The sequence below is a fragment of the Myiozetetes cayanensis genome, unplaced genomic scaffold, assembly GCF_022539395.1.
Source record: "Myiozetetes cayanensis isolate MyiCay16 unplaced genomic scaffold, myiCay2020 scf1, whole genome shotgun sequence".
NCBI lineage: Eukaryota > Metazoa > Chordata > Aves > Passeriformes > Tyrannidae > Myiozetetes > Myiozetetes cayanensis.
This window is the reverse complement of record NW_026086604.1, coordinates 25,875,254-25,900,030: the sequence shown is the minus strand read 5'-3', so window position 1 is coordinate 25,900,030 and position 24,777 is coordinate 25,875,254. Positions and strand designations below refer to the sequence as shown.

General features: G+C 38.3%; 1 protein-coding gene across 1 annotated transcript; it reads left to right on the top strand.

The window, feature by feature from the left end:
- The first annotated feature begins 2,925 nt into the window (after positions 1-2,925).
- On the top strand, positions 2,926-24,209 carry LRRCC1 (leucine rich repeat and coiled-coil centrosomal protein 1). The gene is made up of 19 exons (XM_050332919.1): positions 2,926-3,024; positions 3,106-3,311; positions 3,694-3,759; positions 4,475-4,642; positions 6,638-6,807; positions 6,908-7,117; positions 7,940-8,142; positions 8,895-9,081; positions 9,403-9,551; positions 10,595-10,799; positions 13,123-13,262; positions 14,263-14,464; positions 15,494-15,679; positions 16,873-17,047; positions 17,779-17,942; positions 18,826-19,034; positions 19,230-19,367; positions 20,735-20,870; positions 21,463-24,209. The coding sequence occupies exons 1-19, from the start codon at positions 2,975-2,977 to the stop codon at positions 21,583-21,585; spliced, it is 3,087 nt and encodes a 1,028-aa protein (XP_050188876.1). The 5' UTR covers positions 2,926-2,974; the 3' UTR covers positions 21,586-24,209.
- The last annotated feature ends 568 nt before the right edge of the window (positions 24,210-24,777 follow it).

Sequence of the window (24,777 nt, the reverse complement as noted above, 5' to 3'; positions counted from 1 at the left end):
GCTGGGGTCCATCAGTGCTGGTCACTTTTCAAACATTACCTCCTAAGGGCACAGGAGCAGGCAATTCCAAAATGTCAGAAGTCAAGCAGACAAGGCAGAAGGCTGGCTTGGCTGAGCAGGGATATTCTTTTGGAGGTAAGGTAAAAAAGAAGGTGTACGCCCAATGGAAGCAAGAGTAGGAAAGATAGGAGGAATAGAGAGATACTACTCATTGCTGTAGGCAGAAAATTCATGTAGCCAAAGCTAAATTGGATTTGAAGCTGAACAGTACTGTGGCAGACAATAAAAAGAGTTCTTTTAAATACATTAATGGCAAAAAAAAGGTACCAAAATGACATTGGGCCACTACAGGATGAGGATGGTCACCTCACAAACAGGGACATAGACAAGGCAGAGATGTTTAATGCTTCCTTTGCCTCTGTCTTCAACACAGATGACAGGTTGAAGTGCCCTGAGCTGCAGGACCATGCTGTGAGAATTACAAACTCCCAGTTGACCCTAAACTTGTGTGGAATTTGCTGCTCCAGCTGGATTCCTATAAGTCTATAGGGTCTCATGGGATTCATAAGAGAATACTCCAAGAACTGGCTGAAGTCATCCTTAAGGCCTCTCTCAATGATTTTTGAACAGTCTTGGGAATCTGGAGAGGTCCCAACTGACTGGAAGCTAGCAAACATTGTCCCAGTTTTCAAGATGGGCAAGAAGGATGACCTGGAAAACTACAGGCCTGTCAGTCTCACTTCAGTGACTGGGGAAGATTATCCTAGGAGGTATTGAAAAACACCTGAAGGACAGTGCAGTCATTGGTCACAGCCAGCACATGTTCATGAAGGGAAAGTCCTGCTTGTCAAACCTGATTCCCTTTTATGACAAGGTAATCCACCTAATAGATCAAGGGAAGCCAGCTAATGTAATGTTTTTAGATTTTAGAAAAGCTTTCAATACTTTCTCTCACAGGATCCTTCTGGACAAAATGTCCAGCACACAGATGGATAAACACATTGTGTGATGGATAAGCAACTGGCTTGTGGGTAGGGCACAAACAGTAATAGGGAACTGGGACATCAGGCTGACACCAGTCACCAGTGGGGTTCTGCATGGCTCCATCTGAGGCCCTGTGCTCTTCAACATCTTCATAAATTACTTGGATGCAGAAATCAAAGGGATACTGAGCAAGTTTGCTGATGATAGTAATTTGGGATAAGCTGTTGACTCCCTCAAAGGCAGGGAGGCCCTGTAGAGAGACCTTGACAAATGAGAAGACTGGGCAATCATCAACCATATGAAGTTTAACAAGGACAAGTGCTGGATTCTGCACCTGGGATAGCGCAACCCTGGTTGTGTGTATAGCCTGGGGAGCAAGAGGCTGGAGAACAGAACTGTGGAAAGGGACCTGGGGGTCCTCGTTGATGGCAAGTTGAGTATGAGTCATCAGTGCCCTGGCAGCCAGGAGGGCCAGTTGTGTCTTGGGGTGCATCAGGCCCATTGCCAGCTGGTAAAAGGAGGTGAGCAAGATTCCTCAGTTGTGGCCAACAGACCGTCCCAGCAGCACAACAGTGCTGGGATTTTCCTGAGAGGGTCATACCATGCACGAATACTGGGGTGGGAGCCACAGATTTCAGCACCCTGTGCAGGTGGGCCTGTAAGTACTGAACCAAAGCTCCAAGAGCTGCCATGGCTTCATTGCATTAGGAAATGCCTCTTTTACAGAGAGAAATCTGTGGCCCAGCTGAGGCCAGGCCAAGTCTGGTCTGCCTGAGACCAGCATCCAGAAGGGCCAACCATATCCTGAGGGGTATCAGGCAAAAGCATCACCAGCCAGTTGAGAGAGGTAATTGTCCTGCTCTGCTCTGCACTGGTGTGGCTTCACCTCGAATATTGTGTGCAGTTTTTGTAACTGCAATATAAGACATTAAGTTGTTAGAGAGTGTCCAAAGGAGGGTAAGGAAATGGTGAAGGGCCTTGAGGGGAAGTCGTATGAGGACCCGCTGAGGTCACTTGGTCTGTTCAGCCTGGAGGAGACGGAGGGGAAACTTCATTGCAACTCATTCATCTCATTGCAACTTCCTTGTGAGGGGAAGCAGAGAGGCAGGTGCCAATCCCTTCTCTCTGATAACCAGTAAGAGGACCCAAGGGAATAGCATGAAGCTGTGTCAGCTGTTTAGGATGGATATCAGGAAAAGGCTTTTCCCCCAGAAGGTGGCTGGGTACTGGAACAGGCTCTGCGAAGAAGTGGTCACAGCACCAAGCCTGCCTGAGTTCAAGAAGCATTTCAACAATACTCTCGGGAACATGATGTGACTCTTGGAAATGATCCTGTGCAGGGCTAAGAGTTGGACTTGATGGTCCTTGTGGGTTCCTTCCAAATCAGGATATTTTGTGCTTCTGTTAATCTCCTAATACTGTGTGAGCTCTAAAAAACTCCAAAGCTCCCAAACATCTCCACAAGAAGAATTCAAAGCAGTGCGGTCTATCAGCCCGGCCCCGTCGCGAGGCGATGCCAGGCGGCAGGAAGCGGCAGGAAGCGGCAGGAAGCGGCAGGAAGCGGCAGGAAGCGGCAGGAAGCGGCAGGAAGCGGCAGGAAGCGGCAGGAAGCGGCAGGAAGCGGCAGGAAGCGGCAGGAAGCGGCAGGAAGCGGCAGGAAGCGGCAGGAAGCGGCAGGAAGCGGCAGGAAGCGGCAGGAAGCGGCAGGGTCCGTGCCCACGCTACCTCGCGGGCTCGGCTGCTGCGCTGCGCGGGCTCCGGGAGCGGCGGGAGCGGGAAGGCGGCGGAGCCGTGAGGCGGTTGTGTCCCGGCCGTGAGGCGGGAGCGGGAAGGCGGCGGAGCCGTGAGGCGGTTGTGTCCCGGCCGTGAGGCGGGAGCGGGAAGGCGGCGGAGCCGTGAGGCGGTTGTGTCCCGGCCGTGAGGCGGGAGCGTGGCCGTGGAAGGCGAGGGAGGTCTGAAGCGAGGAGCGGACTGCGCGGGGCCCGGCGGGATGGCGGGAATTCCCGGCGAGCTCAGCCTCATGGATAGGGGCCTTAAGAGGTGAGTGAGAGACGGGCCGGAGGGTGAGGGGCGGCCCGGGAGCGGAGCTGCCCGGCTGACCGAGCCCCCTGTCCTCCGCAGCCTGCTGGATGTGCCCCTGAGCTCAGACCTGCACACGCTCAACGCCCACTGCAACCGCATCGCCAGGATCGAAGGGCTCGGCCACCTCCGCAACCTGCTGCATTTGGACCTGTCCTCGAACCAGATCCGCCGGATCGAGGGGCTCGGCTCCCTGGCGAACCTGCGCACCCTCAGCTTATCCTGTAACCTGATAACCAAAGTGGAGGGTCGGCAATGTTTATTTCTGTCTATTTAGAAACTCACGAAAGTTTTCTAAGAGTTGTCTTGAAGGTTGCTTCTGGAATGTTTGCATATAGTAAAGGTTATGCAAAGTTAGTATAGGCTACTAACTATATTATAATGTGAATTTTAAAATAAGCCTATATAGTCTTCATAAGCTTTATCGTAACAAAATGCCTTCATTTAAAAGGAAAACCTAATTATTATTGATATTATAGTTTAATATAGTCATAATATAATCATAGTAATAATAATTATGTCATAATTCATAGTTATGATCTTTTAAGGCTCACTTTGCAAGCTTGGCGTTATGAAAACTGCATTCTTCTCAAAATCTTACAGTTTCTATGTTTTCCTCATTTTGTTTAGGACTGGAAAAACTCTTTAATTTAACTGTGCTGAACTTGTCATATAATCGCATACACGATCTCTCTGGTAAGTGCCTTTGCCAAGTGCAGTGCAGTACAAAGCATTTGTCTCACTTTAATTTTGAAAAAGTTGACCAAGTGTATTTTGAGAAGTTTCCAGTACTTAAAGTGCTAATTCACCAAGTAATTCTAATAAAAGTTGCGATTACTGCTCCTCTCAGCTTTCAAGTTTCTAACACCACAGATTGTTTTAAGCTGGAATTTATTCTCCTGTGTTTGGTAAGGCCAAGCTTGTTCAGAAAGTAGCACAGTAAACATTTCAGACTTATTTCCAAAAATGCAACTTACAGAAGTTTCATCTATATCTCTTTGTTAAAATGGTCAGTTGTTGCTTGTGAGATTTTATGCTACAGGATCAAGAGAACTTGTAATGGAAATTGAAAAATAACATCGGTAACAATTGTTAATGGACTGAGCTATAAAATGAAACTTCAAGGAAAATGTTTATTTTTACATGCTTTTTAACAGCCAGAAACTAATGTGTTTCTTTACAGTTAGCTCTCATAACTAGCTTAATTGTTGTACTATGTGGTAGAGTGTCATGGCAAATTAACATATATAGACAAGGATATGGAACAAGTATTCTTTTCTGATTTCTAGTTATGATACATTATTTACCGAATATTTTTTGAACAAGCTGCCATTTGTTCTAAACCCCTTAGTCTAGGACCGCAGCAGAAAACATTATTTTGTTGTTTTTGGGTTTTTTCTCAAATTTCCAGGATTTCGATCCCTTCACGGAACCAGATATAAGATTAGCCATATTGAGCTTCACAGCAACTGTGTAAGCAATGTTATTCACTTACTTCAGTGCACAAAGGGGCTGCACTCTTTGACAAACCTCACGCTGGAAAAAAACGGAAAAGCCAATCCAGTTTGTCACATAGCAGGTAGGATCTCATGTTCGGTGGATACTTTGTGCTCATTAGGCCAGTCATTTCCTTTAAGCTGTGAGCCATGTTCTGAAGCTTGCAAATTCACTCATAAGCTGGTCAGCATGTGAAATATGAATTCGGTCAAAATTAATTCATTTTCCATGAAAAAAAATCATTTTCCTGCAGGCATATTCTTAAAATTGTAATGTTGTATGGTTAGATAAGGCTCAACATTTTCACTTGTGAATGCAGAGGAGTGCCACGAAGATTAGAGGGATGGAGCACCTCTCCTGTGAGGAAAGGCTGAGAGAACTGGGATTGTTCAGCCTGAAGAAGAGAAATTTTGGGGTGACGTAATTGTGGCTTTTGAGTACCTGAAGGGAGACAAGAAGAAAGATGGAGAGAGACTCTTTTCCATGTATTGACAGGACAAGGGGGAATGGCTTCAAACTGAGAGTTGGTTTAGATTAGATATTAAGAAGAAATTATGTACTGTGAAGGTAATGAGACACTGGAACATGTTGCTCAGAGAAGTTGTGGATGCTCTATCCCTGGAAGTGTGTTCAAGGCCAGGTTGGATGGGCTTGGAGCAACCTGTTTTAGTAGAAGGTGTCCCTGCCCCTGGCAGGGGGTGGGATAACTGGGTGATCTTTAAGGTCCTTTCCAACCCAAACCATTCTATGATTCTATGATATTATTTTAGGTTAAGGTGGGAAAGTGATGGAAACAGAAAATGTTGCAGAAATAGAAGGAAAGGAGTATTAATATTATAAGTGGGTAGGTGGGGAATTCAAAGAATGTACATTGAGATATTGAACTACATAGAAAGAGGGCAGGTATGGGAAGTAGAGTCTGCTACTGATAGAGACCACAATCAGTAGCACAATTAGCTTTTCCTTCTTTTCCCACAGCTTCAGTTAGTAGTGGCAGAGTCTAGAATACTCTACAGTAATTGGCATTTGTATTAAAATAGTAGGCAGGGGTTTCACTAGGCAGCATGGAGACAAGTTGGAGATTGCACGTGGATATATCACTTTCAGTTGGGTTGCTTAGAGCTTCTGCTTTGGGGATAGGTTTCTCCTGCCATTTAAATGTTACACCCTGTTTTCAAACAAGTTAAATTGTAGAATCGTATTTTGGTGTAGGGTTTTTTGTTTTCTTTCTCTGTGTGTATATGAGAGGGGAAAATCTTCAGAAAGCTAGAAGCAGAGGATTGATACTTCTGGGAGAGCTCAAAGATAATTTCATTACAAAGAATAGAACAGTAGGAATAATGCAATAATACAAAATAGCAACTATATAACGAGCATGTAACTGATACAGGTGTAATATATGTACAGTTAGAAACCTCAGAGGTACTAGAGGAAAGCCAAATTAAGTTTTAAGTAATATTTTTAAAAGCAAATGTTTTACAAATGCATTCAGGCACTATGGAAACAGTAACAGGACTATTAAAGTTGTCTGGATAACTTAGAAAATTCCACTAGTTTTCTTCAGCAAGCATTTACATACCTCTTTATGTGTCTTTGGTGACACTAACTTTCTAAACTGCACTGTTAAGAAGCCCAAATTCCATTAATTTAAAGAAAGTTAACTTCAGTGCTTTACAGTTTCATAATGCCTTACTTCATTCACTGACAAGTTATCTAAGCTATTTCAGAACTTGCCTTTCCATTACAATTGTCTATCCTTTCATTTGATACAAGTGTTTTTGTGCAGTATGATATTAAAAGGTTGTCTGTGCAACTGTAGTGTAGTGTGCTGTGTAGTGTGCTGTGTAGTTGGAAAATCCCGGTGTAGGTCAGGACCAGGCCTACAGCTTTCTATTTCATTTAGTTTGTAATGTTGTCTGTTGAATGCCATGGATGGGGAAAGATGAGACAATTGTAGATAACTCCCTACTTTTTTTCTTATATTAAAAATGCAGTGAATCCTTTAAGATTGTATACCTGAAATACACTAGACATCTTGGGAGATTGATTTCAGTTTACCTGTGGTTTTTTCCTCAAGGTTACAGAGAAACTGTTCTTCAGGCATTGCCACAGCTAACAGCTCTAGATGGAAGAGGAATTTCTGGTGAACCAGTGGACCTGGAAGAAAAAAACTGTTCAGATTTGCAGTGCTTAGAAGATGTTTTGAACTCTTTGGTTTCATCTGGGTGCCCCTCATCCAGAGATCAGGTGCCATAGTTTGTGTGTACTGATTTTAATAGTGATATGCTTTATTTTTATATTGCATGCAACTCATTAATGCTGCAAGGGTTGTCTTTCCTTCTGACAGAACAATGTTACCTTACCACTGGCAACACCTCATATCGACCAGGCACTGGCTCATTTTCATCAGCGTACAAGAATACCAGTCCAAGGTGCCACCAGCTCCTCCACAGAGCTCGTCTCATCTTCAGAACCAGAGAAGGCTGAACTTGATAAAATATACAGTGAGATGAGGATTAAAAGAATAGAAGATCTGATTTCACAGATACTGCAAAAGGTGATTTTTTTTTTCTGTTAAGTTTTGTTTGTAAACTGAGGTGTGCATTTCTGATAATGCAAAATTTTTCTGGAACAGACTGGAGCATTCTACTGGTGTGTATGGGCTAATGGTGCTAACGTGTTCTTAATAATTTTGAAAAGCTGGGAATAAAATAAAAACAAGTCTTTAAAACTGAAGATTGCACCTTGAATCCTGGCAACTTTCATACTGAATAAAAACCATAGTGTATGGGACTAGCAGAGCTATGTGATCATGTTATATTAGAAAACTTTTGTCCATTTTTTTTTACCCTGAAGCCATCAATATAGTAACTAAACCAAAATAAAACATGAAATGCACCAAAACACCTGTATTATACAGTTGGTGAAAATTAATTTCACCAATAGGTCATCTCAATCTGATATGTTTGTCAGGTAATATTGTTTTGTTAATATGTTTTGTTAGCATAGGTAACATACAAGTTTGTCAGGTTTAAGAGTTGGTGGTGTTTGCAAGGCTTTTTTGGTTTTAAGTGCTGTATTTGTTTTACATTTTGCACCAACCTTTTAGGCCTAAGGATTTTACCAAACTTCAGTTCAAATTTCAAAAAGATATAGCTATATGTTCTCAAGTACATTGGGTATATTTTTTCTTTAAAACAATGAGATATTTTAGCAAGGAGGGAAGGGATTGTAAAAGTAAAAAATTGGAAGCAGTTATTTACTTTTCTATCAAAATTATTTTGTGTGAACTTTTTTTAAAATGGCACCTGAATAAGTGTTAGAAATTAGCCAATTAGAAATTGTTAAATTTATAGATAAAATTTTGATCTCTTCTTAGGTATCTGATAGCTCAAGACAGGAAGCTCCTCCAAGTTGTCTCAAAGCTAAGAGAGACACAGATCCAACTTCTGAGAGCGAAAATGAGAGTGGGAAAGAGAACAACAGAAAGGTCTTGAAAAGAAGCAAGATCCCTCCTCAGCGGGGAACTACCTTATCTCCTAAGCGTCGTGAAAGTCATCTTAAGAACAAAATAACCAACAGGTATCCTGATGTTTGCCATATAAAGCCAAAATGAATTAAGCTGAATATTGTCAGAGTGAATGTAGTACTTGAAACATTTTTCTGGAAGTGGTAGGTTGGGTCAGTTAGCTCTTTTAATAATACTCTGAAAATGAGTAGCTTCTGAGGCTTCAGTCTGTCATTTCTCCATGAGAGCAGTTTCTGTCTTTAGGTGAGAAGAAAACTAAAGATTCTGAAAAAAACACTTTCAGAATTTAACAGCTTATTATTCCATCTTTGTTTTAAATTGTGGTGACAGAAAAATTCTCCACAGACAGAATTTTTTTTTATTAAAAAATAAAAGTAAAAGGTTTGTGGTGTCCGAACAATGGTAAAGAATTTAACTGTCCATATTTTGTGATGAAGCTGAGGATGCCATAGTGATTTGTTTGATTTATCAGGAGTGATGAGTAGAAGGTGATACAAATTGGTTATATTTGCTTAGTTAGCCACCGCAGCTCTACAGCTACTCTGCTTCTCCAGAATTGTTTCATATCTATGTGATCAAGAGGTGTCTTTCAGATAGCATAAACTAGTTACATATATCTTTTTATAGCTGACTATTTGAATTTAACTGTTTTTGCTGTGGTTTCCTTGCAAATTATTCTCTGTGTGGTTTTGAACTGTATTATTCAAATGTTGCACATAACTGTAAAATTTCATCCTATAAAAGTGTCTGAATCCCCTGTTACTGTTTAAACTCTTAAATATACCTTGATGTCCGGCTAATATAGGGAAGAGAAGAAGAGTTCCCCAAAGTGTCCACACAGCAGTCAGAGAGACTCTCATCTTAATTCATCATCAGACAATCAAGACTTGAAAGTTGTGGGAAGAAAAGCTGAAATACTAACTGGTAGACAGAGCAATACAGAAAAAGTAGAAGAAAGTCATTCAAATCCCACAGAGGAATCAACATACCAAGTAGGTTTTGCATCATTTCAAATTAAGTATGTCTTCACCTAAAGCCAAGCATATGTCTCCTGATCAAACTAAAATTGGAGGTGACAAAAACAATTGCATGTAGATAGTATCAAAAGTAGTGTTGTTCTTAGAGTGTCAACTGGGAGAGGATTTATTTTGTTTCACTTTTATGGGAGTTTTTGGCCTGGTCACTTGCCCTTTGCTCTGTCACTCATGAATTCCAGAAAGACTAAAAAGTCTTGTTCTACAGTTACAAATATTGTTTGTCATTTTTGGCTATGCTTGAATGTTTACTAATAATTTGGTGCTAATCTTGCTAAGGTGCTGATTCAAGAACTGGATCAGGAGAAAGAAAGGAGATGGAAAGCTGAGCAAGCAGAAAAGAAATTATTAGACCATGTCAAAGAGCTACAGAAGCATTCAAAAGAAGAAAAGAATATTCAGAGTATGGCTGTATACACTGCAGACAGGTAGGGAAACAGTGCTGTAATGTAAGAGTTTGTTTTGGGGTTTTTTGATTCATGAAAATTCAATTTGTAGGCTTAAGAAGTGAGACCAGCTTTGAACAATATACTTGGAAAATAACACATCAAGAAGTAGTGCTAGAATTTCTCTCAGTATTACCTAATGAAATTCCTTTCTGCAGTTTTCTTCCTGTTCTCATCTTAGAACAATATCAGTATGTGGCTTACCTCCATTTCCAGCCATTACTTTCCAAACAGTCTGTATCATGCTTTCACCTTCTGTTTCCTAGTCTCTCTTTCCACTTACACCTGCAGTGTTCTTTGTGTTTTTCCTGCTCAGTGCACTGGAATAAAGGTGTTTCTGGCCAGCCAGAGTTGGCCCATAGGCAATATGTTGCGTAGGGCAGGCCTAGCACATCTTTGGATAGTTGTCATCATTGGTTGTCATCATTCTTGTGTAAGTTCTAAGCAGCAGCTTTTTTTAAAAAAGATCTAACAAAGCATTGTTTGTCATCAGATATTTTTGGAGTTGCCAAAGATGCATTTTCTTTCTTGCAAGGAAGAAACAAGCCAGGTGCTTCCTGAGTTACCATCCCTGACTGACTGTGATTATTTCCCTTTTCTCCTTTTTGTTTTGGGTTCACTTCCCAGCTTTACTTGTATTAGAAGCTTATGTTTCTTTTCTGTTGAGATAGATCTTATATAAAAATAGCTAATATATTTAAGAATGTTTCAGAGTTTAGTGAAGATAATAAATTACAAATTGGTACTACGTGTTCAATTTGCATGCAAAGCAAAATGATATTGGAATGTCATTTCCTAAAAGATCTATTTGTGAGCTTGCCTCCAGCTCAGGCTTTTTAAAATGACGCTCCACAGTAATAGTTTATGTCTTTTTAAAGTGGTAATGACAGTGCTGTAAGTAGTAAAACTAAGTAAAGAACAAGATATGGTGCTACAACAGTTACTAATGGGTTTTTCTCAACGTATTTGACATCAAACTAAATACTAAGATGCTTTTAATACAACTTCATGGCATTTATTTTCAGGCTAAAGGAATTGATATTGAAAGAGAGAGATGACAAAGCAAGACTGCAAGCAGATGTCCAGCAGTTGAAAGGTGAAACCGAAAGACTTACTAATGAGTTAAATCAGGCAAGAAATAAAGAAGCAGAACATCAGAAGGCCATGCAAGCTTTAGAAGAAACACTATCCAAGATGGAGACACAGAGATTGCAGCAACGAGCAATAGAGGTAAATATTTTTCATGAGCAAATAATACATTGGCAATGGGGTGGCTGCTATAGTCCCGGATACAAAGCAACACTAGATTTCACAAGCTTTAAGTCTTGAGTTTTCCACAATAATAGTAGTTAATAACAGGTATCCATTTTAATTGTACATTAATGTATTTTATAAATGAAGTATGTCATGTGATGTGGTCTTAAGATAAAGGAAAACCAAGTACTATGTACTTAAACACTTAGAGTTGATATTTTCTGATAATATACAGTAACAAAGACAAGTTTTTTTAAAAATCAGTAAAGATCTACTAGTGGGACGGAAACCTGGTGGTTCTGCTTGTTTCGCTGATCTAAAGAATTAGATGCTTTTAATTTCAACCAGAACAAAACAGTAATTGCCGAGAACTTACTTTAAAGATTCTGGTTGTTTTGAGTGGGGTTGTTTTGTTTTGTTGGTTGGGATTTTTGGTGGATATTTTTACAGCTGGAGAAGATAATGATGCTTTTGTTATTGGAGGCACTTTTTTCAGTATACAAATGCATAAGATCAAGTTGCTGGACCAGATACTGCTACTATTTCTCTCTGAAAAGTCAATGGCTGAATTTTCAGTGTCCTCCAATTTGTTTGTTTATATTCCTATATTAGCCTATTCCTGCGTCACTGAACTTAAAGAAACTGAATCCTAACATACCCATCCGGAAAAGTCTCTCAGCTTCCACTGAAGTGCTGTAGGAGGTGGTGTTGCTCAGATACCCTGAAAGGAATGAGACTAGGGGCACTCCCTGACAGCAAACTGCAAGTGCTGTTCAAGTCACCCTCTAATTTAGGCTGCTCTTTGGGCACCTGAGTGGCTCTTCCATTTTCTTCCTTACCTGTAGATCCCCTGGAGCTATTATGGATCTAGAAGTGACCTTCAGTTTAGATTAGGTATCTGCCTGTCACCTTGAAAAGTACTAAATTTAGTGATTTAGAGAACAAGAAAAGGGGGGTTGGGGTCGATGGAGTTTTTTCCATCCTATAAGAATGGAAATACCTTATTGATGTATGAGGCTTTTATTCTTTTAATGAGTTTGTAGAAATATGTCATCTGTAGTAGCACTGTTTTTAATTACAAAACTTTATTAGGGCAAAGTCTTTGTTCCTGTCTTTAAGATCCTGGAGCAAATAATCTTCAATAATTAGGTTTCAAAGAATAATCATGATGCTCTAGAAACTAAGTTCTCCTTTTTAATGTTCATATTTAATATACTTTTGGCCTATTTTATCGACTCCAAGATTAACAAATTCTAGAATATTTAATAGAGCTTTCTCATAGTACACACTGGCAGTTAGCTTCAGTGGTAAATTACACTTTCTCCAGGCAGTCACTGTTTAAGGCCTTCAGTCAGCATTACTAGATGACTTCTTGAAGGGATTCAGGATAAGTCTACTATGCATCTAAATGCCTATTTTCTGCCTGTTTTCTGGCAGTCTTTAAATTTGCATCTACTCTTGCTTGACTTTTTTTAAGTGATTCAATTTAAGTGAGAATTGCTTCTCTGTATCCACAAAACAACAAGAATACAGTGGGTTGTGTCTAAATATTACTCAGGAAAAGGCTTGACATTTAGTACATGAGAACTTAGCCTTCTGAAGTGTCCTGATTTTGAATTACCATTTCATGTGTAATTAAAACCTTTTTTATAATTTTTCTTTTTCATATTCTTTTTTTCCCTCCTTACTGAATCAGGAAAGGGAGCTTTGTATATAAAAGGCTTAAGCTTATGAAATGTAATTACTCATAAAAGCTTGGATCAAATGGGAAAAGTGGAGTATGCCATCTGGAGTTTACACTGATTCTCCATTTTTTGTAAAATAATTAGGAAGCAGCTCTGTTCAGCAGCTCTAAAGTGTACAAATCAAAAAGAGGTTTTTATAAGTGGAATGTTAAAAACTGGTTATGTTGAATACATCTAAAAATGTTTTGTTTGAAACTAATAAACTCTCATATTGTAATAGTTTTATAATTGAGGAAATCATTGTGCCAATGCATTTCTTCCACTTCTGCAGGACACTCAAGTTCTTTATAAATTAGGTAAATGCCTTTGTTTCTTCATGAAAGTGGATTTTTTTGTGTTGTGGTAAGTTAAGCTAAGACTTAATTTTAAACATTTGTCTTAAATTTCTGCAAGTGAAATAGGATATATTAAGAAAAAAAAAAATAAAACCAAAACCAATAAGAAACAAACAACAAAACTCTTATAAAGCATCTGTTCCTTTGTATTCCAGGATAACACATGAAGACTGCAGTTTTAAAAAAAATCTTGTTCTTGTCTTTATGAATTCCACACAGATGAAGCAAGTGCAAGAAGCAGAGCTTAAAGCATCAGCAAATGAAAGAGAAGTACAGTTACTTCGAATATCCTTCCGACAACAGAAGGAGAAGGTAAAACAACTACATGAACTGCTTGTATTAAGAGAGCAAGAGCAAAGGTATGTCTTATTATGTGGCTGAACTCTTTATTTGAAATACTGGATCTGTAATCCAGGAAAAAAATCCGATAAAAATAAAATGGTATCTGAATTACTGTCTGAAGAGTTACATATACTACAATAAAACAAAGTATTCAAAAAAATAAGTCAGCTTCTGCAATATCCTGCTTGTGGGTGTAGGGGTGAGTTATTTCCTGTCTGATTTCCTCTTCAAAACTTTCCTTTTTTTGGAGAATACTTGAGTTTATGTTCTTTACTGTCATCTAATACAATCAAATATGTGTACAAACTAAAGCAGTAAGTACGCTGTGGTATAGTAATGTCAGAAAGGTTACTAATAAAATAAGCTGGTTAAATTTGCTAAATTTTACATGGGTACATGTGTTCAGATACCAAGAGAGCTGCAAGTGTAGATGGGAAGAATCTGATAGCTGTGTTTTGAGAACTTCCAGTAATTATCTCTTAAATCTCCAAAAGATGTAACGTGAAAGAAGTCTTTTTGCTTTAAAGCAGGTGAACAGAATAGTCTGAAAGTGCAGGGTACTTTTGCTTCAACATTCTCCTTTTAGATCCCTGTTGCTGCGGCTTTTCGGGTTCTGAGTCTTGAGTGAGAAGCAACAGTTGTTGGTTGGTTGAGGGTGAAAAGAATTACTGCAAAAGAGGGTTTGTCTGGCTGTACAGGGCTTTTCTCTGATTCCAGTGTCACTTGCAGATGTTTGTTGACAGCAAAGCTAATAAATGCTAACTAAAAGTGAAAGAGCAATTTAATCATTTCTACAAGAGTTTGAATTTAAAAATAAGGGTATTCCTTTGGATATTTTAACACCAGTCAACAGAATTTTCCTCATGGCAGTGTCATTGTCATAGAAGAATGAAATATGTCTGTGAGACTAAGGAATTTATCACATTTATTATGAAATTCATTATTCTTGTTCAGTAATACCAAGGAAATTAATTGAAACAGCAGTTTGTGTCTCACGTATATGTTTGGTAACTTCAGGAAAGAACTTGAAACCCGAGTGGCTTTAAATGGACCTGAATTTCAAGATGCTTTGTCAAAAGAAGTGGCAAAAGAGAAGCAGAGGCATGAACAGCGTGTTAAAGAATTGCAGGAGAAAATTAACACGTCCTACCAGAAGTACAGAGAGTTAGAAGATGAATTTCGTTTAGCTTTAACTGTTGAAGCAAAAAGGTTTAAAGAGGTAAGATTGAGAGAACATGTAATCTCACATTAGGTGGGGTTGTAGTTCTCTTTAAGTGTGTTGGGTTTTGGGAGATATTTTTGGGGGTGTTTCTGTTATTGGTGTTTTGTTTGTTGGTTGGGTTTTTTTTGATCCTTATGGTCAAGCATTCATGCAAAAATACTGGTAGTAGGCTTTGAAATATCAGTGATTAGAGAGCATCAACAGCAAATGCCAAGTCAGCACTCAAAAAACCCAGCATTTTTGTTCATAAGTAGAAGTTAATCAAATGAAAGTAAAGAAACCCACTTCTGTCTGGTGTTATTCATTTCTTTTAAAGTATGTTGACATTCTATTAGAATATATTCAATTATAGTAAAAATGCATGTGTTTTGATAAAGTTATAGTTGCAAATATACTAGTGTATTTAATAATGAAGTACCTTATTGTTTAACTTTTCAAAATTGAATTTTGGATATGCATTTTGAAACTCAGCTTTCAAAACTTGTTTACTAAACTCCTTAAAGAACTTATTTCTTCGGCTACTATTTACATTATTTTATTTTATTTTACATTATTTTATATTTTACCCTTCTGGTGGGGAAAAAAAAAGATTGAATTTACTTTAACTCCTTTCAAGATTTTAATGTCAATCTTAACAATGAAATTAAATCAAGGCACTGTTTTCAGTTACCAAGCTCTGCTTCCCATCCACCCATGCATTTTTTGTATTGTTTTTTGGGGAGTTGTTGGTTGGTTGGTTTGGCTTGGGTTTTGTGTTTGTTTGCTTTTTGTTGTTGGGTTTAGTTTGTGTTTGCTTTGTTTTGCTGGTTTGGTTTTTTTACAAATACGTAGCTGGGCAGAACAGTTTCAAGTTGAAGTATCACCAACAAACCAGTAAAAAAACCCCAGTTTCAGATATTCACTAATTTGATACACAGTTCATAAATTTCTGTTTCTTCACTTGGAATTTAGATGTCACTTATGTTTATGTATACACACTTTTTCCAAATGTTAGCATTTTTCAAGTCTTGTCTTACAAAACTTTAGGTAAAAGAGGGTTTTGAAAATGTTTCTGCTGATCTAGTTAAACACAAACGAACCCTGCTTGAGTCTGAAGAAAGGGAAAAAGATATGGCAAGTCTGATTCAAGACCTGACAAGTATGGTAGAAGAACAGAAAGCCAAGATTGCAGAATTAACAAAATCAAATGAAGAAGCTACAGCAAACCTAAAGGTACTTGTTTCAAAACACTTCAATTACTTTTTTTTTTTTAATGTTTCATCTATAAATTCCATGAAAGGTTGATTGACTGAAAGACATGTTTCCTGTCGCTCTAAAACCTAGTATTCCACATCAGCTGTTATTCTTGCATCTTGCACTTCTATTTCTCAACAAATGCTGCTCCCCATATGGAAAAGGACTAGCCAAGACTCATTTGTGTTTTCAAAAGTGAGCACTAGCAGTTTGTATATAATCAAGTTGTCAGTCAAAACTACAAAACCTGCATTAGTAACCCTGACCCCTTGTAAATTCAAAGGAATGGAATATGCTTCTGCATTGGTCACTGTACATGAAGTAAAAATTAAATTGAACAGATAATCCAGTGTAGTTATTAGTAGCTTAATATCTTCTAGTTGCATAACATTAGCAGTATTATTCATTATCTACTAATCGGCAAATGTTAGTGTTAAATCCTTTGGGCACAGTTGCTTTATGGTAACATATTCTAGTACTATTCTATTATCCATAAATTTTAAAAATCTCAGGAACATAATTTTTAAATGGAGGTATGATTCAGTCCATGTATGTATACAGTCCATCTATGTGCTAAAACTTGGGTGTAGTACAACCCCTGCACAGTTGTTTCTAGTCTTCTCCCTCCGTGTTGCTATTGGGATGTCCAAACAGTGTGTTGCTGTATAGAATAGGATTCTGCCAGTCAGTAATAATGCTAAGAACAAGATTGAAAAATACCTATATAAAATAGCTGTAATCTGTAAAACAAAAAGTAGACTGCATAATTAAGATAAGTTTTTATCATTGGAAGTGAAAGGTCATCCCAGTTCTGTCTGTTTCCTTCTGATTTAGTTTTTAATATCTTTGCTTTCCTTGTGCTTTTTTTTTTTACCTGTGAATTTGTGATTCTAAATAGTTTTTTTATAATGGCATTGATAATTTAGGGCAGTTACCTGGAAATCAGCTTTACAGTTTTCTGGGATTGAAGTATGTCTACTTGAAGCAAATTTACGTTTCATAACTGGAAAGAGATGCAGATAGAACCCTGAATGCAAGCAGAATATTTCTCAGTTAATTTGCTGTATATAAGTATTACTTTCGCAACCAGGAAATCAATTAGTATTGATTTGAGAATTTGAATACTTGTTTTAAAGGATCTTATTGTCTTTTTCCAATATCCATTCATACAGTGTCGAACTCGAGAACTTGAAACTGTGACTGAGGAGGGCAAACAGAAGGCCGTTCAAGTTGAACTTCTAAAAAAGGAAAATGGAAAACTTACTTCTCAGCTGACAGCCCAGGAATCTGTGATTGATGGGTTAAAAATGGAAAGAAAAATATGGGGGCAGGAGCTGGCACAACAGGGTAAAATAGTTTTGGGGTTGTTTTTTTTTTTCTTTTGCAGAAAAAATGGTGGTGCTCAATATCTTACCTCTCAAATAAACACTCCAGTAGAGTTGTAATCATGACAAGGTTTCTGGATGCCTTCCTGATCTTACCTAGTTGTAGAGTTGATGTGCAAAAACAGATGTTCTGTGGCACATGGGATCTGTAACAGCAGTTGTGGGAGTTGATTGCGATATAGCTTATCTATTTCCTGAAAACATCAAAATACCACAGTGTTATACAAAGAGCTTTTAAATATGAAATTAGGAAAACAAGGTTTTTTAGATAGACTTATATAATGCTACTTTTCTATCATATAAGTGGAATGTGAAAATTTCAGTATATATCTTAAGTATTAAATACGGGGGGGGGGGGAAGAAAAACCTGGGCATTTTTCATTTTTCCCTATTCAGTTGACTCAGCACCACCTTGTGGGCTCTTTTACATTGGCTGGATCTGTAAGAACTACTGCTGACTTTTTTCAGAGAAGTTTTCAAAGGATAAAATAGAGACCTTCAGTTCTACACTTGCTACCTAAGTGTTACCTACCTACAGATTAAATTCCTACAGTGTTTCCAATGCACAAAACAGTCAATGGTTTGGTTTGTGAGGTGGTTCTTACCTTTACCTCCACCCCATTTCCGAACATTCTACATCTTGAAGTCATCTGTAAAATGAGCGCTGCAGTGTGAATATCCTGTTTTGTCTAGGAGCTCATCTTGCTCAAGATCGGGGAAAACTGGAAGCTAAAATTGAAGTTCTAACAAATGAGATTGAGATGTTAAAAAAACAAAAGGAACAGGACAGTGATACCATAAGAATTAAAAACAAAATACTGGATGATCAGACAGAAACAATTAGGAGATTAAAAGAAGTAAGTGCCATATCTGACAATTTTTGTGCTTAACTCTCACTGCAAGTCTTAATTTTAGCTATTGTAAAGGCTGTAATGAAAGCTGGGTCTGCACTTGTTTACCAACTCACAAATCACAATCAGGCTGTCAGTGGCAATTCATTTCACTGAGAGCAGAAGAGAGCTTTTTACTAAATACATGTGCAGAGGTGCTACTTTGAATCTCTCACTGAACCATATTTATGTACAGACTTTATTCTTTTTGCCTTGCTTCAAGTTATTCTTAAAAATGATTTTGAGAGAGGTGAAACGCTGATAGCATCATTCTTCCTGAAAAAGGAAAAACAATTTTAAATGTTTGTTTCATGTTTATTTTACAACAATGTGTTTTTTTCTCTATTCTGTTCTTGTAAGTCAATATTTTTGCAGCAGAGGTACTATGTTTTGTTCTACTAATTCCATTCATTCATTAAGAGACTTAAAACTTTAGCTTATTAATCAAAATTTATACCATGTTATGTCTCTCAAAGTTCAGTTCATTACTCACTGTTACAAATTGTGAACTCAGTGACTATGTAGAATAGGTTGTTCAAAAGAATAAGTTGTTCATTCAACTTTATTCAGTAAGTTGTTTATTCTTGCATAGAATAAGAGTTCAAAATAACTTTTTCCTTAACTTGCTTTCAACTTCAGATTCGGTCTGGTGTGTTTTTTTGTTTTTTTTACTCTGACTTTTTTCAGATGAAGACTGACTAACTGGCTATCACTTTACTAAGTGGTTTTCACACATTCAGAAGAGTAAACTTTCACATGTCCTTCTCTGCTTTATTCCATCATAGACTAAACAAATACTTTATTGTTACAATAAAGTGTTTATGTGTTCTAAAATACTTATCTTCTAAAGGGCTTACAAGAAAAAAATAAGCAAATCAGAAAACACCATGAAGAAAATCGTGAAGCTCAGAAATTGTTTCAAGTAAAGTTGGATGAAAAAACTGCTGAATGTGAAAAACTGATGGAAAGATTGGAAAGACAAAATGAAAGAAAAGAGGAATTAAAGCAACTGCTAGAAGAAAAAGAACTAGAACTTGATGACATTAGGAATGCACACAGGTGATACAGACAAGTCAATAATTCTTTGGGATCATTGTATACAACACTGCTCTGAAGTTATTCTGTGTTCAGAGAGTACTTGCTTACTATTAAAACCCACAGAAATGAGGAAAAATGGAAGCATGGAAAAATTTTTTCTGCCCTCCTAAGAAGTGGTATTTATAGTCATTGTAAATATGTGCATTTTATTCTCAGCGCACTGAAAAAGAGGTGGCAAGGTAAAGGAGAGCTATTAAGCCAGCTGGAGGTGCAGGTTAAACAAATGAAGGAAAACTTTGATATCAAAGAGAAGAAACTGATTGAAGAGAGAAATAAGAGTCTTCAAACTCAAAGGTGAACACCTTAATAGTTTATATTGTGACTACTCAGTTACTGTAGAGCTTCACTGTTAATAAGTATACAAAAAGGTTTGATTATATGGCAAAAGAATGCGTAACACCTTTTAATTACTTTTGAGCCCAGTTACAAACTCTGCGTGCCTAAAAGGAATTCGCACTATACAGGTGATGTATTTCGTGGAACTGGCATTCAGTTAGAGCTTAAATTCAGAGTTTAAATTCGTCATTTAAACTTCTTAGCTCTGTTTCCATTTTCTTTGATAATGACTGGAGCCTACACTCGTTCCTCCCTAATATACCCATTCCACCACAATGCTTTTGATTTACCTTGTGAGTAAACTCCATGTCACTTACATAACAGAGACTCTTCTGCAGCAATCACACGTGCTGGCTGGAGTTGTACAGGGATGATGTTTGTGCATGTGAGGCACAGTCTGTATCAGGGTGTCTTTGAGCATGAGCCTGTCAACCCTCCAGCTCATGACCAGAACGCCTGGAACAAATCGATTGCAAATCAGAGATCAAGACAAGCAACTGTGGATGGTGTACAAGGGAGGCCACAGTGCTTTCACTAATGTCTCCGCAGGATAAAGTAAAGATACCTCATTCACTGTGTACGAAATAGAGGACAAATCCTCAGTACTTACCACAATAATATTAATAAATCATAGAATCATTTAGGATGGAAAAGATGTTTAGGATCCATCAAATCCAATCATTAAGCCAGCACTGCTAAGTCCACTACTGAACCATGTCCCTAACTGCCACATTTACAACTCCTCAAATAGTCAATAATACTGGGTTTTGGAATTGTTGGAAAATCAAAAGTGAAACTGACTTTTTTTTCCAAATAATTCTGGAGTTTTTCAAAAATTTGTTGTAAATTAATTATATAGTTGAATAATTTGCTTTGCTTTTTGTTCCTACATATTTTAGAGTTATGCCCTAAAAGCAGAACTTGCATAAGTCAAGAAAATGCTTCACTGCTGTGAAGCAGACACTTTTCTATTGCTGGGAGACAGGGTCAGAGGCCATTTACAGGATCACACAGTTCAATCATTCACTTCTTGGGAAGCAAAAGCATAAAAGTAGATATTTGAAAACGTGAAGTTCTTATCCATGGTGACAGTAGCAAGCCCGAATCTTCATATTCTTTCCTAGTGATTAAATGCTTCTGCTAAGAGGAATACCAGAAGCCCTGAACACAGTGCATAAAACCAGAACACGTATTTGAGAAAACAGAACATCTTCTAATGATATAGCTGTGCCTATGTTTTTAAAACCTTATCAAAGGCAGAATTGGACAAAACAAAATACTTCAGTTGTTTGCAGGAGCGTGATCTCTTTTTTAATCATTTTTAGGATTGCTGTGGAAAAGCTTCATGAAATGGATAATGCTTTTAGAAAAAAACTTGAGTCAATGCTGGTAGCACATCAGGAAGAACTGTTGCAGCTGGCAAATGAAAAGGAAAAACAAATTGAAGCAGCAAACGAAAAGGTAATTTTAATACTAAATGTATATGTTTATTGTATTTGCATTTTTATTCTACAGCCACTACAACAGTGGTGCTTGAAAGTGTCCTGTTTGTATCTATCAGTCTGATCTCTGAATGGAGACAGCCCTGATCTGGTGCTCAATATTTACACAGCAAGAAAATCTCTAGAACTGGTATTCCAGAAAAGTAAAGCTCCATGCTTTGTAGCTGTTAAAAATATAACATTTCCTTATCTATACAAGCAAGAGTAATGATGACTAAGCCAGATAATCCTTTTAACTCACCTATGCCAGTGTTAACAGTTACTGTTCCTGTCATATACTGCATTCTTCCTTGGCATGACAACTGGTGCTTTTTCCCCGTAATAAGTTTTCTGGTTTTCATGCATTACTTGCTATCTCCTAGCAGGTTAATACTTTTTTTAAAGCCAAATTCTGCTACTGCATCCAATGTCAAGAGTAGTGCATTGCATATTTAAACATAAGCATATAACTCTTGCACTGCTTATCAGTGTTAAAAATTGCCAAGATTTTATGGGGTTAGGTGTATTAAGAAAAGCAAGAATTTTTCTTTGATCTCTGTGTGCTCTTTCAGGTTTACTCTGTTGAAGAAGAAATGCGGGAGCTTCTGCAGGAAATGGCAAACAATAAAAAAGCCATGGAAAATAAAATACGACTACTTGCACATGCACTGAATGATATTCAACAAGATCTTTGAAGATTATTAATATTTACTCTAAAAATATGCATTACACAAGCTTAAGCAATTTCATACACTACAATGCACTTTTACTTGTTTTACTAAAGAATTAAGTCTTTGTTGTATATTTTGATGGTTCAGGGATCAGACACAAATGTCTTCATATTATATCCATAATAAATAGTTATTTCTGACCTATGGTTATCTTTAACTGCTGACAAAGTGGATCAAAGCAGGTATAGATGAAAAGCATCATATTAAATTAGGAATTTGCATGTTTAATAAGAGAAAAGAAAGTTATAAAGTTGTAAAGTTCTAAGCCAAGAGCTTGAAGTTTTGCTTCACTGGGGTAAAGAATCTTGTAATGAGAGATCCGAGAATGTTGAATCATAGAATGGCTGGGGTTGGAAAGGACCATCAAGATCATCTTGTTCCAACCCCCCTGCCATGAACAGGGAATCTTCCGCTAAATCAGGTTGCGTAGAGCTTCATCCAGCCTGGCCTGGAACACTTCCAGGGATGGGACATCTACAGTTTCTCCACAGGGGCAACCTGTTCTAATGCCTCACCACCCTCACAGTAAGGAATTTTTTCTAACACCTAATCTAAAACTACACTCAATTTAAAACCATTCCCCCATTTCTTGTCACTACATGAGAAATAGACTCCATCTTTCTTGTATCTGTAAACATGTTTAATCTGCCACTGCTAAAGAATGCAAAACTAATGCAACTTAGAGTGCCTCTTTTGGCAGCATAGTTTGGTTTTCTCCATATCAATAGGCTTCCCACCAGGCTTTTGGAAAATAGGAGATAATGACCTAACATCATCTTATGGAAGCAAATCGTAAGCCTTACGTTAATATATTGTTATACTTCCTTCATGATGGAGGCTTTACCATGACCACTGCAGTTAGGCATTTCTTAATTTGCTTGTTCTGCTCAGAAGATCCTAAACTATTACTGAACTACACTGTACTCAAAAGTATTTCATGCTGCACATAAAACAGCGAGTAGTAAAATCGGATACCTTTTGGCACACCAGGTGGAGCTGTTTCTGCCCACCTTGCACCTCACAGTAGCTGAAGCAGAGTCCTGTTGCTCCAACGATAGAAGCTACTAAGCCGACTTAAGCAGCTCGTTCAGAACCCCAGCATTAAAGCACTGACACGGTGTATCTGTATGTGCGTTTTTGTGCCCAGCAGCCCTGTAAAAGTACTTAGTGCTAGTAAAAGACCCTGGCCTTTGGCTGTGAGGCCCACTCGACTTGTTATCAGTGTGTTAACGAAAGCTTGTTGCATGAACCAGAGCTTGATATCAGCAGCCTCTTGTTATGAGGTGCAGCTTAAGTGTGGGATGTAACAAAGGCCTTGAAAATACGAGCCTAGGTTGAAAGCAGAGGCCACAGCAGCAAAAACAACTTGCTGATGGTCAGTGACTGGTCTTTGACAAAGCACAACCTTGAGAACTGGGAACAGACTACTTTTGTTTAAGAATGGAAGCAGCACCAAAGCAAAATAAAAGGCAGTCCAACAACTGAATGAGGTGCCTGCAACGGCCTGGGAAAACAACTCCCACTCCACAAGGGTGGAGGTGGGGGCTGGGAATTGTTTAGAGATCATAAAAGGATAAAATGCCAAATTTGTGGGAGGGGGCAGAAAGCAGACACTTGCTTCAGCTCTGGTTCCTTGGATCTGGAGTTCCCACACCTGACCCATGAGAACACCATGAACAAGCCATCAGCACTGAAGGGGAGGCATCTGCACTTTGGTACTCCCAGTTCAGGTGCGATAGAGCTGTTAAGGACTGTTTGCTTGCAATCTGTGCTATTGGTTGATAATGGTTGATATGTAAAAATTAATACGTAGTGGCAATGGTTAGCAAGGTGTAAGAACCAACTCTAATTAACCAATTGTGTTAATGTTAGTCTAGTAAATTTTGCTGTGAAGTTTAAAATTAGCCTAATTTATTCTTCTAGCAGAATTCTTGATCTGCTAGGTAATCTCTTGATTCCCTGACAGCAATATATCACTTCTCTAAAGGCAGAAGAAAATTATTTCTTATTCATTGCTCTACACACTTTTTCAGAATCCTCAGTATGTGAGGAAATACTCACTTGGAAAACTGTTCTATAGTATTTTCATGGGTATCACTGGTGCAGAAAAGTTGCACCACTTCAGAGTGCTTTCCTGTCATGTTTACTGAGTGTTCCTTGAGACCTTTTTTCTTTGCTTATTATTTGACCAAGCTACACTTTGGGTGAAGTAATTGAGTAACTGGAATGCACCATGAAGCTGAAAGAACTTACTCTTACCCTGATTCAGTGTACTAGTATCTCTTCTGAGTTTCTACTCCAAAATTTTTGTTCTGAAACTTATTTTCTGATTTCATCAGAGGGAGTTGTTACAATTTTTAGCATAAATTCTTTCTATTCCTTGCTCTTGGCTCAGAAATCTCATAGTGCAGTACTTGGGTAGGTGCCCGTGTTAGTACTGCTTGGAATGTTTGTTTTTCTTGGGGCTAACTCTGGCATCATTTCCCTCTTTATGCTTACATGGCTCCCTTAGAGCTTTATAATAAGCGTTTAAATGATTTCTACCTTCGAAAGGTTAAAATAATAAAAATGTGGTGCAGGTGAAAGCTGTGCCAAATTTACCTAATTATGAGGATGAATTTCAACCTGATGTTACTGTAAGGTATAAATTAATAAATAAAAAGGAAACTGACCTCGTCAGATGCAAAGTAAGCTCTTGTGCAATAATCATGACAGCTTAAAATTGACTCCATCATTAGATTTTGTTTTCATTTCCTGGCAAGATAATGGATCTGTTTTAATCAATATTGAGTATGTAATCTGTTAGGAAATTCCTGTTACTTGGTACTGTGATTCCAGTTCCAGAGAGCGTGTGTGACTGCGCACTCCTGTGCATACCCGTACTGCCCTGCACATGCTGTTACCTGGGCAGGTACAGGCCCAGTGTGACACAGCACCCCCGGTGTGATGGGCTCCACTGCCTCCTGTGATGGTACCTGGGGGTCTTCTCCCGGCAGCATTTCTTCCTTGGAGTGCATCCCTTGAATTCTTATGCAGTGTGGACTTTCACAGCTTCTCTACTTTTACCTACTTTTTTACTGAGGGAAAGATGTGTACCTGCAGGAAGGTTAAGGTCGAGCGTATTTAGACACGAGTGCAAGGGACTGGGTAAGCACC

Excerpts from the sequence above, each read along its gene's own strand:
- LRRCC1 (XM_050332919.1), top strand. The coding sequence starts at position 2,975 with ATGGCGGGAATTCCCGGCGAGCTCAGCCTCATGGATAGGGGCCTTAAG. Across the intron at positions 9,082-9,402 it reads CAGAGGAATCAACATACCAA|GTGCTGATTCAAGAACTGGA; the intron begins GTAGGTTTTGCA and ends AATCTTGCTAAG. Across the intron at positions 15,680-16,872 it reads AAGCTACAGCAAACCTAAAG|TGTCGAACTCGAGAACTTGA; the intron begins GTACTTGTTTCA and ends CCATTCATACAG.